The sequence below is a fragment of the Hermetia illucens genome, chromosome 5 (assembly GCF_905115235.1).
Source record: "Hermetia illucens chromosome 5, iHerIll2.2.curated.20191125, whole genome shotgun sequence".
Lineage (NCBI taxonomy): Eukaryota > Metazoa > Arthropoda > Insecta > Diptera > Stratiomyidae > Hermetia > Hermetia illucens.
Window position 1 is genome coordinate 94,853,610 of NC_051853.1, and position 17,501 is coordinate 94,871,110.

A 17,501-nucleotide genomic window follows, 5' to 3' on the forward strand; every position below is an offset into this window, starting at 1 on the left:
GTCCCAAAACTAAGGACACACGAGAGATCGTGTGGTCTGAAGTGGCTATCCGCGCGTTTGACAAATCCCGTCAACAACTGGCGACGCTACACTCTTGGCATTCCCTCTGCAAGATGCACCCCTAGCCATTTTTGTTGATGCCTCTGACATCGCAATAGGTGCTGCCCTTCACCAAAAGGTGGATCAAGTTTGGCAGCCGTTGAGCTTCTTCTCTAAGCAGTTGAATTCCGCTCAACGGAACGACAGTACCTACGATCGCGTACTGCTCGCCGCGTACTTGTCCATTAAATACTTCCGTTTCTCCCTAGAAGGCAGGCCGTTCACAGTGTTCACGGACCATAAGCCTCTCACGTTCGCTTTGAAACAGAAGCCCGACAAAGCGTCCCCTCGTCAGCTTCGACATCTGAGCTTTATAAGTCAGTTTACGTCAGACATCCAGCACGTGTCCGGCAAGGACAACATAGTTGCTGACGCTTTGTCTCGTGTCTCCGAGATTAACATTCCCGCCTCACTCAATTTCTCGGCTATTGCCAAGGCGCAGGAGGATGACGCAGCACTTCAGAGTCTCAAATCCAACCCCAAATACAAATTTCAGGAGTTGCCCATCTTCGGCTCAAACCTCTCTCTCGGCTGCGAAGACTCGGAAAAGGGACCTCGGCCATACATTCCGGTCACCTTTCGCAAGGAAGTGTTCCACGCAGTTCACGACTTAGCGCATCCAGGCATCAGGACAACAAATCGGCTAGTCACCGAGAAATACTTCTGGCCCTCTATGAATAAGGATGTCAATTCCTGGGCCAGAGAGTGCATCGCGTGCCAGAAGTGTAAAGTCTCCAGGCATGTAAGGAAAGAAGTGGGCTCATTCCCCCGCACTACCAAGCGATTCCACACAATACACCTCGACATAGTAGGGCCTTTGCGAGACTCGCACGGTTATAGGTAGTGTCTCACAATCATCGACAGGTTTACGTGGTGGCCTGAGGCAGTACTTCTGAAAGATATGACGGCGCAATCATGTGCCGAAGCCCTCGGTCGAGAGTGGATACCTCGCTTTGGCGTCCCTGCAGTGGTCATCACTGACCAGGGAATGCAATTTGAGTCCACTCTTTTCTCCGAGTTAGGCAAACTCCTTGGTTTTAAACGCCAGCGGACTACTGCATACCACCCGCAATCCAATGGGATGCTAGAACGTTGGCACCGGACGCTGAAAGCCGCCATTATGGCACACGACGATCCGTCCTGGTCCCAAGTCTTGCCTCTCGTCCTACTCGGCCTACGTACAACCCGACGAGAGGAATTTGCTGCCAGCCCCGCGGAGCTAGTATACGGGGAGAACCCGAGACTCCCAAGCGGTCTTCGACAAGAGATCGGGTCTCACAGAGTCGGGGTTGGTGCGTCTGCTGAGAGACAATCTCCGACGCATAAAAGCCACACCACCCACCCGACACTCGTCCACACCTGCCTGTTCGCCCAAGGAACTGGACACGTGCACGCACGTTCTGGTCAGGACGGATGCCGTCCGGAAGCCGCTGCAGCCTCCATATGAGGGCCCGCACCGCGTTCTCGAGCGGGGAGAACATTTCTTCCAGCTCGAGATCGGTGGACACAAAAAGGCGGTCTCTCTGCCCAGGCTGAAACCCGTGTCCGCCCCGAAGCAGCGTCATGTCCGCTTTGTGGATTGACGGTGAACGAAGTTCCGGGATCAGTTGCCGAAACCCCTACGTTTCATCTGGGGGCGGGGTGATGTGGCGCGGCAGGATTCGCAGCATTCGAAATTTATTTCGAATGTTGCGAATGCGAACAAATGGATGGCGCGAAACTATCCACTTTGTAGAGCTCGTCACGGGAGTGGAAGACTAGCGAGAAAAGTGTGCCATGAGTTAGGGGCAGAAAGAAACACATGAAGCGAGATCTTTCTCTTCTGCCTCTAAGGTGTAAATAGTCGTTTGCTATTACTGATTCATTAAAATTTAATAAATTCTAATTATTACATCTGTCGAGTATTGATTGTAAAAAACCTAGTCTATGTTCCGGTGTACCTAAAAATTGTGGTTTGCAAAGAAATGGACTATTTTAGTTAAATTGGTGACCCCGACGTGATAACCGACTTTAACTAAAATAGTCCATTTCTTTGCAAACCACAATTTTTAGGTACACCGGAACATAGACTAGGTTTTTTACAATCAATACTCGACAGATGTAATAATTAGAATAGCTCCCTTGTCGTCCGCATTGAAAGGAATTAATCGAGACCTTACATTTGATATCACACATGAATATGCTTGGTGAAAAAAAATTGACAGCCCCTTTTGCATGTGGGGAGACCCCCTGCCCTTGAGCTCTACATAGTGCGATGTATCTCACGGCAGCGAAATATGTATTAATTGGCACAACCGTTTCTGAGAGAAGTGCATGTAACACACAGAAAGACAGCGAATTGAATTTAATAAGGTTTTGTTTTACACGAAACCTTAAAGAGAGCTGAGGAGAAGTAAGTTCTTCATAAATGAAATCAAATTAAATGTTAATTATTCTCGTTAATTATGATGCCTTAGTGAATTCGCCTAAATTGACTTAAGATGTAGTGAATTCGCGTAGAATTGATAAGTTTGAATTGCTATAACTTTGATACTAATAGCCGATGAAGCTTGGCACTATTATGCGCAATACTGTCTTCTATGCTGCTGCTAAATTTAGTACTCCTAGGATGAACTTAAGGGGGATTTTTCACTCAATTTCAAAAGGTTGGTAATATACAATTAATAATTTTATTTGAGCAGATATCGGGGTGGTACATATTATGAGGTCTATATTTCATATGAGCCCATTGCTCTGAATTTTTTCAGATTTTCAGGTTGGGTAGTTTTCGAAAATGTGTCCTGTCTTACTTTAAGCGTGCACATTTTGACTCGTTACTAGGGCATTATCCAATTTGCGTTAAAACTGAAATGTGCTGGTAAAAGTTCTAATTGTCACCTTTCATTTGATACCCTTCGAGGGTACATTAGGTGAAAAAAATTTTAGGTCCACCGTTTGAATGCACTCCACGTAAATTTATATCACTGACTGTATGCATGGGACTTCATAGCTATGTTAACCTTAAAAATATGTATATATGTGGGGTTTTGCTTTTGTCAAACCCCGGTGTTGAACGTTAATGCATTATGAGCAATTATGAGGTGAAACGAGCACTTCATCCCCGCTCTCGATTGGGTAACATCCGCGTTCTACATATGAAATGATTAACACCTTAACATTTAGAGAGAGCCCGCGGACCCTAGACCTAAGTCATAGTATAAAACTTGGCGAGGGGTTGCTATTACAATAACTGTCTGGCAATGTGAAACTTCATTTCTGACATTATCCCGATGAAAATATAAAATAAGTCGGGAAACCGGATGTTAGGCTCTTGTTAGGAATGATAAGTGCATGACAGTTCCCTGTGTACATAGTTAAAAATTCAATTGCCCTCTACTTTCTAAAAAGCCATTTACACAAATAATTTGATTTGGAAAGCGCTGTATTGATAGCAGTCAACCTCATACGCTTCACACTAGGACCTCAATAGTATTAACAAATGTGAAGAAGACAACCAACAACAGATACAAGTAAGTCGGGAAACCAGAAGCTGGGCGTTTCAAAATGTTCCATCATATTTGATCAAACTTCAAGATATACATATGTAGATGCATATCAACGACATAAATACTGTGTTCATCCTAAATAAACAAACATTGTCTATTACCGCATTGATAAATTGATCTGACGCATCCTCACGTATTTCTGCTTTACTCCGGGCACAAAGGCATGTACGTAAATTTAAGACAGCTGGTAACCAGGTACACACATGCCTATTATATTGGTTACTACCCACAAGCTTTATTACACATAAATTGACACTGATATGCAAATAACTAAAAAAAAGCCAAAAAAGAAAACTAAAACGTCACCATGGACCCCTCGTTTCACTTTATATGATGATAACTTCATACGCGTCTTAGGGTGCAATAAATTTACCTGAAATGCGAAATTAGGACCTTCTGTAACTTTACTAATAATGGTTGGATTGCCTTCAAACTTTTCAAAATTATATCCTATATTATTGCTCATGCTGATACCAAGTTTTATACTAATTGAGCTCTATCATTTAATACCCGACATGACCACGTTTTGTGAAAAAAAATGTACACCTGCACAAACTTAAGACAAAATGGCACCATTCGGTGTACGTAAAGGAGCACACAAACCACCTGTTCTCACTGAATTTCGTGGCAATCTGTTCAGCTGTTTCCGAGTAAATTGTGTGTGACTGATAGACAGACGGAGAGACGGCACGGTGAGATTAATTATAATCTTACTCAGTTTCCTACGGGGCATGGAGGATATCGCGATTGTCCAAACTGCAATGGAGTCCCAGAGAACCCAGAGCATGTATTCTTCCACTGTCTAAGGTTTGTGGAGGAAGGAAGAACCTTGAGGAGACTCTAGAAGAATGTTAGTATGTCAGGAAGGCTGGGATGCGATCAACACCATGGTCGCATCTATCCAAAGCAACCTACGAAAGGATGAGGAGACTTGAAAAGCGCGGTTACGTACGCCGCGTAGAGACGAAAGGGGACCAAGCTAAACTGAGCTGACTGCTCCTCGTTTTGTAATGGTGTAATAACTTGAGGTGGTTCCACGGGCGTGGCCATACCAATGAAGATCTCCACCTCTTCAATAAAAATGACGGACAGACGGCCTGCGAGGAGTGACCAGATCTCCCATCAGGTGCGACCCCAGCTGGAGGATTAAGGCATACGTATTGATGCGTAAATATGTGTTCATGCACTTTTATTTCCTGACTGTGCATGAGTTAGTGTTTGCTCATCTCTGGTGCGCGGACCAAAAAGGCTGGGGGGAAGGATATCCAGAACATAAAATCACTATGGAAAACGTGAGAAGGAGGAAACTTACGGCGCAAGGGCTCGGAACCCCAGTACCGGCGGCTTTTGGGAGTGAGCAAGCGGGCTCCCGGTCATCGATAGCCCTAGACCGCAGTGCCTCGTTGGTGGAAAACTTGGGCACCGTGGCATCTAATGCTACGATTGTTTTAGATTTGGTAAAGGTGGTCTTCAACCGAAGTAGCACTCTACCAAGAACACCAGCAATAAAATCGAAGAAGGGTTGACTTGAAAGCAGATCTTTGGACGACAAAAACAGAAACAAAACCAACGGCACATATTCAAGACGAGCAACAACAGGATGTACTCCAGGACCAGGACAAGGACCCATTCAGAAGAAGTTCGTCAACTTTGAGATCACCGCGAAGGCCAAACATCAAAAAAGTTAAAAAAGAAGCATGGTCAATGGATGCCAAATGTGAAGGACTATTTTAAAGTAGTAATCCGGTTAGGACTCATGGAGAGCAGAGCCCCACAGCAGAGGAATTACCCTTCACATAGCTTGATGCAAAAATAGGTGATCTATCCGAGTTTATCAAGGACAACCACAACGGACTAAGCTATAAAAAATATGGTGATAGCTATTAGAGTGCTCTACAACAAATGACAGCAGGAGGAACTCAATTCCAAGTTCAAGTTGAAATCTGCCGCCGCAACGGTGTCACAGGCGACCCAAGTGACACCTATTCGTAATGCAATCAGTCTGCCACCAAACAAGACAGTGCGGCAAAAAGATGTGTGCGAGCTCCGGTAATAGAATCGGCAAAATCCAAGGGGAATGAAAATGGTGGATGGACCAAGGCAGTTAATAAAAAGGCGAAGAAAAAGGCAAAAGTGCAAATTCGCTCAGAAGCAATTGTGATCTCCAGCAAAACTGAAAAAATGTCAAAGCTGACCCCGATCTAGGCGGAAATGTTAGCAAGATTCGAAGGGCCCAGAAGGGTGACTTCATGTTTGAGTTGAAAAAAACTGGGAAAAACTGAAGGCTTCCGAACTCAAGTTAAGAACTCACTTGGGGAGAATGTCACAGTACGGACCCAAAAACAATGAGCTCTATATACAGTGCAAGGATTTCGATGAAGTGACATCCAAAGGAGAAATTTGTACTGCCTTAATGGAACAGTTCAAGTTGGAGGAACTTGCCGAGGAGTCCATTGTGAGTTTGAGCCTATGGTAATACTCAAATGGCGACATTGCGATTACCAGTGGACGCAGCCCAGAAATTATCGGCGGCCGGGAAGATTCGAATCGAATAGGTTGTTTGCTGTCTAAGAGAGCAGATTTATCTAAAGAGGTGTCTCACGTTTGGCCATTTAGCGAAGACATGCACCACCAGCATTGATCGGTCCGATCGATGCAGAAAGTATGGGTAGAAAGGCCATATTGCCACAGCGTGCAATAGGGACTCCAAATGCTTATTGTGCGAAGGAAGTGACGGGTAGGATTACCGGCATATTGGCGGATGTGCTGAATGCCTGGAATTTAGGAAGGCGTTGACTTCAATGAAAAAATGAGGTCTATTCAAATAAACCTCAATCATTGTAGGGTCGCTCAAGGTTTACTTGAGCAAACCACCTACGAATCCGAGGTGGAAATTGCCATCATTAGCGAACCCTATAGAAACCGTCACGATGGCGTATGGGTTACAGATTTGACTTGTAGAGCGGCGATATGGGCATGCGGCCGACAAGCCATACAATGTACTGGGAGTCAGGCATACAGTGGCATTGTGTGGGCGAAAATAAACGGGGTATGTGTGTACAGCTGTTACGCGTCACCAAGTCTGACACTGTCGAGAAAATGCTTGATAGTGTTGTTCTCGACGCAAGGGGTCGTAGTCCAAGGGTAATTGCTGGTGACAAATGCAAGGGACCGCAGTCTACTAGACACTTTCGCACAGTTGGATATAATTCTGGCCAACGAAAGTTATGAAAACACGTTTCAGAAAAGGTGGGTCTGCCTCAATCTTAGACTTAATTTTTGTCAGCCCTGCACTGACACGTGGTATGTCTTGGTGCATCAACAAGGACTACATCCACGGCGATCACCACGCAATTTTCTTTGGGCTATGCGTGGAGTCACCGGGCAGAAGACCATCATGTCCGAAACCGAGAAAGATTTCAGGCTAGTCAGCTGAAGCTCTGGATGCGCAGACCTTCATAGAGGTGTGGCTAGATCAACCTAATAAAGCAGGCGCCTCTACGGAAAGAGCTGTCCATGTGGCCCAATGCATTGCCAAAGCGTGAGACGCGTCCATGCTTTGGAGGTGCTCATTCCCCAGTAGAAGACGGAACTACTGGTGGTATATTGAGCCAGAAGAGTGGCTCACAGGGCGGTAGGCAGAATCGACCATGGGAAAAGAGCGCGCCTATAAAGAATACCCCGCAAAAATGAAAGACAGGGAAGACTAGAAAAGCGCGGTTACGTACGCCGCATAGAGACGAAAGTGAGCTGACTCCGCCTCGTGAAGTAATACCTTATGGTGGTTTCACGGGGCTTGGGGGGAGTCGGGGGTGGTTTTACTTGGCAAGAATCCCATACACTGGTGTGTCTTTTGAAGATTTCCAAATCCTTAAACAAAAAAAAAAACAGACAGACAGCCGGACAGACGAACAGACGGACAGACAGACATTGAATCGATTTTAATTAGGTTTTGTTTTACACAAAACTCTAACAACGAAAGCGCTATACTGAAAAGCTTGAAATTTAGGTTAGGTGCATGCAGTAGATATTCATCAGAGCTAAGGAAATATTTTTGTTGAATTGGTATCACCTCACGCGGAAAATCTGGGTAACCATGAATTTTTAATTTTAAGGATTCAATATTCCTTGTATTTAAAGTTTCAATAGCTTTTATAGTTTTAATTTTATTACAGTTTTAAAATGATACCCATTTTTATAAATTTAACACTAAAATAGCCCCTTGTGGTTACTATCTACCAGAAATATACAAGGATCTTAAAAGGGATCAGTTTATTGATGTACATACTTTCCCAGATATTCTTATGCACGCCTAAGGTCGCGAGTTCGATTAATCTGCAATTTCGATGAGCAACCCGAAATTCCAAGGGAATATCTTTTAGTTTTTCGCGTTTGAAAGATTAGCATAATTACGAAGAATCTCGATTACTTCACTTTGGGAGAGGAAAGCAAATGTTTTCCGACTATAATGCGAAAAGTAAAAGCAAGGGAACTATTCAAGTTTAAAATCGCTCACATCTCATCTAATTTCATTTTATTTTCATATTGCGCTTGGGAAATTTTCTCACTGTCACTGTGAAATCAAAAGGGGCAGTCCTTAGCACGTTTTGCAGTCTTTACTTTTTTCATTAGAATCTGGTACATCTGGTCAAGTTCAAAGCATGCATTCCAATCGGGTTGGGGTGCCGGAATAAAGTGCAATTGAACAAGTCTCATGTACTCATGTACTCGTACTTTTAAGGGAAGGGGTTGGATGAATAAGATTCCTACATAAAGTACATTGCATGTATATGATATAAAGTTTTTTATAATTTTTGAGGTTTCTATTTTTGCAATTTGTCTGAATTTTCTTTTGTGAACCATTGAAAACATGGAAGCGCCTTTTCGATTGGGTAGAAATGAATGTACATTGACTGTGGCATTAAATGCCTGTGAAAATGCTTTCCGTCAACAAGTCTGTCATTAAATTCTGGAAGTACTCACCAGTGAACTGTATTGCAATTGGATAAATTTCATTGCTAGTGACTGGCGGTCTCTCGTCCCAAATTTCGTCCACTAAATCCGTCATAATAGGCACAAGAGCATGCCCATGTGGTTTTACGCTATCAGCAATTTGCAGAAATGTCGAGGACGATAGAATGAATGGATCGACGCCAATTCGCGAATTATTGGCCAAATTGTCCAGTAGCCATTTCTCGGTTGTGGGAACATCTTTCTTTCCTGTTGGCCATTCGGAGGTATGTCCGCAGGCATAAAAAGTGCGACATGAGAATCATATTAAAGTTAATTCATTTTATGGACAATATGGTGGTATCGCAGAGATACTGACCCTGTTTCATTAGCGTCCAGTAATTTAAATCGAGCTGTCGTTCGGCCTGAATGTGATATCTGGAATCGGTCCAAAGTAGGGCATGTTTTTGGGTAATAATGACCGTGCCCGCAGATCCACTAAAGTTTGTAAGGTAAAAAATTCGCTTGTCTCGTTCAGCAATGTACTCGCTCTGATTGCGTGAGTTGTGGTGATGACGGTGCGAAAATAATCATAAAAAATATAATCGTCATAAAATTTTCAGTTGTTTGCTTGATAGGAAAGTGTTTTATTTTTTGGGGGGTAGAAAGTTTACGTACTTGGTGTGCATCATTCATTGGAACGATATACGCTTGAATCGGGTCGCCTTCGAGGGTCGTGCTGTTTTCCATTATACTCCTTATCCTGTTGAGTTTTTCTAGGGCGGGGGATGGTAAACGCTCATCATTGTATTTTGTGAATTGTGCACTGTTCGAATTGAATGAATGAGAATAATTGAAGATTTCACCCTATATTTTAAAGTAATATACATATATTATGCCTGGGAACTTGAAATGAATACTTATGCTCGAAGGTGACGAAGATATTTATGAATGTCAGGTCCCACCTGTAGAGGAAGGATGAGAGGTAAGCACTCTTGAACATTGGCAGCGATATTTGAATTAACACCACGAGCGATTGCAATAGTTCCATATGGTTTATCTTGTATTTATTTTCCAAAAAAGACATTTAGAATCGTTTAACTTCGCTAAAGTATCAGTGAAACCCAAAATTTTGCTTTTTGTGGTTTTATTTTAGACAAAACTTTATTCAAATCAATCTGTTCGTCTATTTGTCCATGAAACGCAAATAATAATATAGCCTAGGATATGTTAACTCCATGTTATGTGAATAGCATGCTCGTCACAAATCCAGATAAAGAAGTAAGTTTTGCAGCAATGTACTTAGTATTGTAACCGACATGAGATCGCTCATGTCCTTCAAAAGTGTGAAGCTATCATAGAAACGTGAGTTTTGAGTCGCTTTCGTCGTGAATACAGACTTTAAAGCATCAAAGCAAAGGTCTTTAATATATTGCTTGTCCCAACTGAAAAAACAGATGAAGAAGTCAAAAAGCAACTTTACAGCTAGAAAGACTTTACAACTCATTGCCTCCGAATGAAGTCAAGATATGCTAGGCTGTTTCAATGTCAAGGATGGGTACGAGAAGACACATCGAGGAACAACCGCAGGGCACAGTTTCTATGATATATTAAATGACAATTGCCAACGTCTCACTGACCTTGCAAGTAGCAGAAATTTAATTATAAAGTCCACATACTTTCCATACAGGATAATTTACAAAAGGACATGCACGTCCCCAGATCACATTACTTTCAACCAGGTAGACAACGTTCCCATTACCAAAAGAAAAGGCGTTAGATGATATCGAGGACCAACGTGCGACTCCAATCATCATATATATGATAAAAACCGTTGAAAAGTGCCGAATCTCAAACCTACACGGAATAAAACCATCCAACTTCGAAAAACTAAAGAATATAAGGGCGGAAGAGTATAAGGCAAAACTGAAAGAATGATAAAACGTTATTCTCTTGAATGGCATTGGGAAACCCATAGACGACATCTTGTATGATCTCAAACGGGCTACCAAAATAATAGCGAAAAAAATGGTTGAACATGAATTCCGGCGCTGGGGGAAATTACGAAAATTTCCGACACGGACACATATGAGTGATGGGCGTCTTATTTGAAAGAAGTTCTCAACGACTTACATACAAGTCAAGCACCAGCACCTACAAGAATGATGGTCGAGTGTAATGGAAACATTGAACCGCTAACATTGGTGAAATAGAGCCATCCATCCAATGTCAAAAAATAACCAAGGCGCCAGGCATAAATGGTATCAGGCGATCCATGGACCATGAAAACTATCTGTAATTTGGTGTTCACCATCTGAAACCAAGAACACGCAAAAGTGGTCAAAGGTAATAAGTTGACATGCAATAATTGTCCTGAGCAGAATAATAGGACTTAAACGAGAGGACGACCAATAACGAATCAGATACAACCATGAGTTGTATCAAATATTTGACGAATGTGACATCCTCAAAATACTCAAACTTCGGGAGCTGCAATTAGCCGGCCACGTTCATCGTAAGATAGAAAACAAGGACGAAGACCGATGGGAAAACCCCAAAAGCACTGGGCAGATTCTATTGTTAGTCCCTGTTGAGTCTCGATAACGACGCCCATGATAGGGCAAGTTATTGAGAAGTTTGGTGGAAATCCTATTTTTATTAATTATTTTCGATCAAGTGCAGTAGTCAAACTTGTCGCTTTTATATGAATATACTGCTTATAAGCCATGAGAACAGACATAGAATGTTAATATTACATTGAAGTGTAGTTTGACATACTAAAAGAACGTATATTTGGCGAGAGTATGTTTGTTAACTCAACATCGACTCTATGTTGCCATTTTTTCTAATCAGTTGAAACAGCTGACTGAAGAGTGCTTCAAAGTTATAATGTCCATCATAACAGATCATAGGTTGTCAATAATGCCATGTCACTACCCTGCGCATAATTTTTGCGAATTGTATTGAAAAGGCGATTCTATGAGATATAAATAGCTGGTAAGGTTGGGAAGGCGGTCACTTAGGCCCTTCCCCATGGCATGGATCAACTATTTTTTCCCTAAAAAGGACAGCGCAAATTCTCGACATCATCATCATCAACGGCGCAACAATCGGCATCCGGTCTAGGCCTAGTAAGGAACTCGAGATACCGCAGTTTTACACCGAGGTCCACCAATTCGATGTCCCTAAAAGCTGTCTGGCGTCCTGACCTACGCCATTGCTACCTCTCCGGCAAATGCATTTTCCCAAGGTGATGATGTCTGTACAGAATAGGAGCTGCGAAATAGCTGACACTCCGTCCTAACATATGGTTGAAATCACCGCGTTACCCTGCGGAATATGCGGAGGCTGCTCATTATAAAACAATCACTATATCATATATCTATGTTTTATAATGATCCGGTAAACCATACTCTCGGACAAGGTTGGTATCGGCTTCTAAAACATAAACGAACGGCTATGCATTCTGCACTCGCGTGGTAAACTTCGCACATTAACTTCTTTAATGCTATAGAGTAAACTGTAGAATGGGAGAAGGGTTCATTCTATGAGGTAGTGGAGCGAACACTCGACTGTCCCAAGTATGATATTAAAATCATACTTGTAGATTTGAACAGCTAAGTACGGAGCCCGTATTCAAGTGACATATCGGCTCCCACAGGTTGCGTAAAACCACCAATGATCGACTGTGAATTATTCATAAAAAATGGTTTTTGGAAGTGGCTGGTTTCCACGGAAAGAGGTGTTAATTGAACGTCTATACTTCTGAGATTTGATAAATGTCGTAATTTATCATATATGGGTGGCTATATAAATTTGGATCACTTTCTCGTTGTCGTGGTGCCACATGACATCCCCCTCGCCAATCAGGTGAAGAGATCCGTAACAAAGCCCTTCGTAGCACGCGTAAGAGGAATATGGATGCCCAAGTAGCCATGGCTATCAGATCTCCTCGAGATGAAGTATCGAAAAGTGAACTTGACAACCATTTGAAGAACATTATCATAGGTACAACCACAAATATGTTCCGCCCGCGTCAAAAAAAAGTTCGATTGACTGGTTCGATGATGGTGGCAAACACCGCCACCACCAACATGGAGGAAACGTTCTGTGCCATACATCGGTTCAAAAATTTGAAGATTGATTGACAACCGCAATGCATCACATTTTTGCCACGTGGAAATCAATGGAGAAACTATTGAAACAGGCACACTTGTTGCCCTATTTTTCAACGACTTCACGGTTCCCTATGATAAGATAGGCCGAGTAAAACTTTACACAGCCATGAGCCAATTCGATATTGCGACTAAATTGATAAGACTGACTGGGCTGAGCTTTACCGATGTGTTAGATCAAATGACAGCAGTAGAATAACTACAAAAGGATGTCCTATATTATTATGCATCCCTTCTAACTTGGCCGTAAAAAAGAAACGATCCGCGATGTTGATACTAATGGAAAAGTCAACATCGTCTACAAGTCCACCCAGGCGCTAGCCTATGCTAACGATCTCGACCTAATAGGAAGGACAAGTCGAGATTGACAAACTGCCTTGACTCAGATCGAGCGGGCGTAATCACCTCATGTGCACATTAATGAAGGCAAGGTTAAATTTCCGGCTGAATAGGATACAATGGGCGGGTTGTCTACAACGTATGGGTGAGGCTGATTTAGTCCGGAAATCTACAGGGACAATATCTATAGTAGAAAAGGAAAATGTGGCTGACCGTGCCTGAGATGAAGCGATGGGGCAGGACATTAGAAAGTTTTTCAAGGTATTGAATTGGTGGACCTCTGTGAAAATCTACGGTGTTTAGATGGAGACGGAGAATAAGTTTTAGGGTGGAGTAAAATCAAACCAGAAATAAAGTTTTGATCTGCCATAATTTTGTTATTAATAGTAAGAGTTCTAATTAATTTTCCCGAACTGTGCCCTATATTATTGCTTTCACTTTTTAGCTTCTGGCACGGATTTAAGGGTAAATTTATAAAATTCAGTAGTTTACCATGATTCACTTCATTTAAGCAGATATCGATTTGGAAACTATTAACTTTATGGTGTGGATATTTTGAGGCTATTAAAAAATTACGCCACGTCGCCCAACTAATTTGTAAACTGGAGAAGTATAGGGAGAAATCACACCGAGCGCAGAAAGTTTACAAACAAATCAGCGGGAAGACGCCATCTAAATCTCAATGCCCATCTTTCCGAAAGGAAAATCTTTTTCTCAACCGTGGGAGCATTTTGGAGTGATGAGCTGAATTTCTCAACAACCGGAAACTTGGCTGACAAGATTCGTCGCGGGACTCGAAAAGGAATACGAATAGCCCTCGGATAAACAATAATGCTGCTGCTACGAAAGACTTAAGTAAGTTCATTAAGCCCATTAGAGCGACAGGAGCGGAAAAATGCTCAAGCGTCATGTAGCAAAGTTGCGCGAAAAACGCAGGTGACACCTCTTAAAAAAAACGTGGACGTTAACGCGGAGAACAGAGTAGGGAGGGTATTAGTACACCCCGTGGGTTTGAAGCAAGCGGCCAACAACAAAAAACCTCTTGACCGAAGAAAGCTAAACCGGCGAAAATTATCTGAAAGGTTGATTACGGCTTGAACATTGACAAAAGAGGAACAATCGGCATCTTGTAAAACCGAGCAATGGACCATGATGGGCAACAACAAGCGGCAAAAGGACTTAAAAAAGATTCATCCGGAAATAATGATTATATCCAAGAAAGGAGGTCGCCGGTATCCATCGGACAGTGAAAGTGCATGTGGAATTGACAGAATTGGCAGTAACGTAAGCCGTATTAGGCGAACGCAGAAAGGAGGTCAGATGTTGGAGCTAAATAAATCCAGCGAGAAGCCAGCGGGTAGTTTTCGTGATCAAATGGTAAAGGTAACATCTCCCAAGACATGCTTTAGCTGTCTTGATTTCAGTCATATTGCGCAGCATGCACTACTAAACACGTTAGATTGAAATTTCAACATCCAATAGAATCCTGTGTGTAACAACAACAACCGGATATATTTTTTATTTTGATTTCATTCTTTATCGTCAAAATAAAAAAAAATGCAAATTAATATGTTATTTTATTTCCGAGAAATCACCATTTGAAAAATTCTCTACTAATTGCGCTCTGAGTGCGCTTAAACGCAATACGGGCAGCTATGCAAGATAAAATTGGGGACGATTCTCGGGAGCCGGCTTTGTAAGGGCAAACGTCAACGGCATCAATATCTACAGCTTTTACGCCCCCTCCCTAGTGCAACAATAACGCAATATAAGGGCATGCTAGAATCTTACATAGTACTGAAATTATTGTCGGTGATAGCAACGCGTGGGCCATTGAATGGGAAGCCGAGTGACGAACACCAGGGGCCAAATGTTACCTGAAACCCTTGTAGAGCTGGACATTGTAGTCAACTCGATTGTCGATCTGACTGATAGAATTTCGTTGGTTAGAGGGATGGTCTGGTGGGTGAGTGAACACTGCACCAGGATATTTTTCTCCAATCAGAAGCCGCGACAATCGAAAGCGAGTTTTGACAAAGTACAACGGGAAGTCGATCATTGAAGTATCCTTGATAAGGCCAGACGGGAAATGAAGCGGCATTACAACAGCTAGATATACCTAGTGGAAAACGAACTCATCGGGATGACTACAAGGTGGTAATAGCAACACTTATGGGCAAAAATGCAAAGCACGTGCCTGCGGCTTTTGTTCAATAGAATGTCTCCTCGATCCCCGGAGTGACCGAAGAGAAACTACAAGAGATCTGTAAACTAATTGAAGATAAGATAAGATAAGTCTCCAAGGGTGGACGAAATTCTGAACCAGGTACTGAAAGCGGCAGGTAAAATTAGGTTGAGAAGATTCCGCCCAGTGGTAGGAATTGGCCCTGCTACCGAAGTCCAATAATCACCTAGTGCACCCACTTCCTGGGCCCTATATGTCTTTTAGACGCTACGGGCAACATGGTAATATACAACACGCTGGTTCTGTTCATCGCGCTAATAGTGGTGATCTCTCGGAGACACTTCTTTAGACGAGACGAATGGCGGCGCCAAAGAATATGTTGTGATATCAGGTGTTCCCAAGGCTCCGTATTGTGGTCCTTGCTAAGGAGCATAATGCATGACGGAGTTTTCGGCCTTCGCGTGATAGAGAAGTCAACGTTGATTGGGTTTGCAGACGACCTTGCGGTGGTGGTAGTTACGAACCCTCTCCAGAACTCTATGGAAGTGAAATCATTTATGCCATCAAATGGTGAAACTGGACCTAGCGGAAGAAAAAGCGGTGGAGGTGCTTAGTATCAATTGTGTTACTGTCGTATTACTGTCAAAATTCGGGTAATTGGGTCATTTCGAAATCCATCAAGTCTCTAGATTTATATCCCTTGTAGTTTCAAGGGACACGTGGAGTATGCACCAGAAAGCTAGTTCATTTCTAGCAAGGATTGAAGGCCAAAATGTGGTTGCGGGCTGCTTATTGCAGAGGTATACGGGCCCTTGTCTGGTAGAGTGCTTTCGACAATGCGGTGAGCCGGAATAGGGTGAATTCAGTATACTGGTCAAACATGGTGAGGGTGTGAAGCAGTATGCCATTGTGGGAACCATCCCTTTGGATCCTGAAGCGAATGAGGCGCATTTATGCCAGAGAAATCCCATGACTGAGTGATGAGTCGAGCGAACGATACAGAGAATCTAATTACCATCTAACACAGTTTCTGACGGGATATGGTGATTATAGGTAGTATTTGCTGCTACACATGAGGACTGGGAGCATGTTAACTCCCATCCCATTGTCCAAAATTGGCAGATGGATGGGGGAGGTTAAATGACGCCCTCAACGTAGTTATTGGACCCCGCAAAATCGTTGAGGAGAAGCTTGGAGGGCGACAAACACAATAATAACCGCAATACAAGAATAAGTCCAGGAACTGGGTGGAGCTCTAAAGGCACAACCGATGGGCGATTTAATAGTGCTAGTGTAGTGTGGTGATCAATGGGAAAACTTTTGGAATATGTTCATCAGTTGCACAATATTTTCATCGACTTTAAACCCAACTTTGATAGCATAGCTAGGATAACGCTTCACACGGCCATTGGATAATTCGCTTTCCCAACAAAACTGGTAAGATTAGGCTGAGTAACTCGAGAAGTACAAGCTGTTTTCTTACACAGAGCGTTTCGTTCGAAACGCCACATCATAGGATCAAAGCTGTTACTATTTATGAAAATGAAAGATCCAGTTCTTGTGCATTCTTCGGAGACTTGGGTTCTTAGTAAGAGAAATTATTTGCTTTCAGCCGCGTCTCAAAATCCTTCATGAAACTGTTGGTATCCTACGAGAGGGTTATAAAATCCTGCTCAATAGACTGCGGGTGGGTAGGTCACCTAATCCGAATGGGTGAAAATGATGCAGTATTTAGGAGCAATATTGATGATGATGAATGGCCACCTTTGTATGATGTGACAAAGAGCAATGCGATGACTATACTAGAAAGCATTCACTGGTGATGTTAGTGAGAAATGATATCAAGCCGTGACATTATAAATATGGAGATCTGTAACGAAATGAATAAGCAGAGAGATTCCCAAAATAAACAGGTATATTATGTAGATACTCGTTTGCAAAAAGTGTGCTGCTTCAACGGATACGAGTACATTTGTGTTGTGGTGAAGTGACATAAACCAAACACGGGTTGGTCATGTTTTCAAATAATAATATAATTGGATTGTTTCCGATATTTATGCGACGGATTTTAGTAGATGTAATTATTGCCACTCATGAAGAGGAGCGGGTGAGCATCACATAATTATTTTCCAATTAATTCCTATCTTTGCTCAAAGTCTTATCTTGCCTGTGATTTCAGAATTTCATTCTAAAGGTTGAAGAGTATTA

General features: G+C 42.6%; 1 protein-coding gene across 1 annotated transcript in view; it reads right to left on the reverse strand.

Moving 5' to 3' along the window:
• LOC119657294 (xaa-Pro aminopeptidase ApepP-like) overlaps nt 1-17,501 on the reverse strand; it is a 40,941-nt gene that overhangs the window by 22,767 nt on the left and 673 nt on the right. Inside the window, exons 2-4 of the mRNA XM_038064140.1 lie at nt 9,273-9,420; nt 8,974-9,145; nt 8,628-8,864 (exon numbers count right to left, since the gene is read on the reverse strand). Coding sequence (XP_037920068.1) covers nt 8,628-8,864; nt 8,974-9,145; nt 9,273-9,420 — 557 coding nt within the window. The remainder of the gene's footprint in view (nt 1-8,627; nt 8,865-8,973; nt 9,146-9,272; nt 9,421-17,501) is intronic.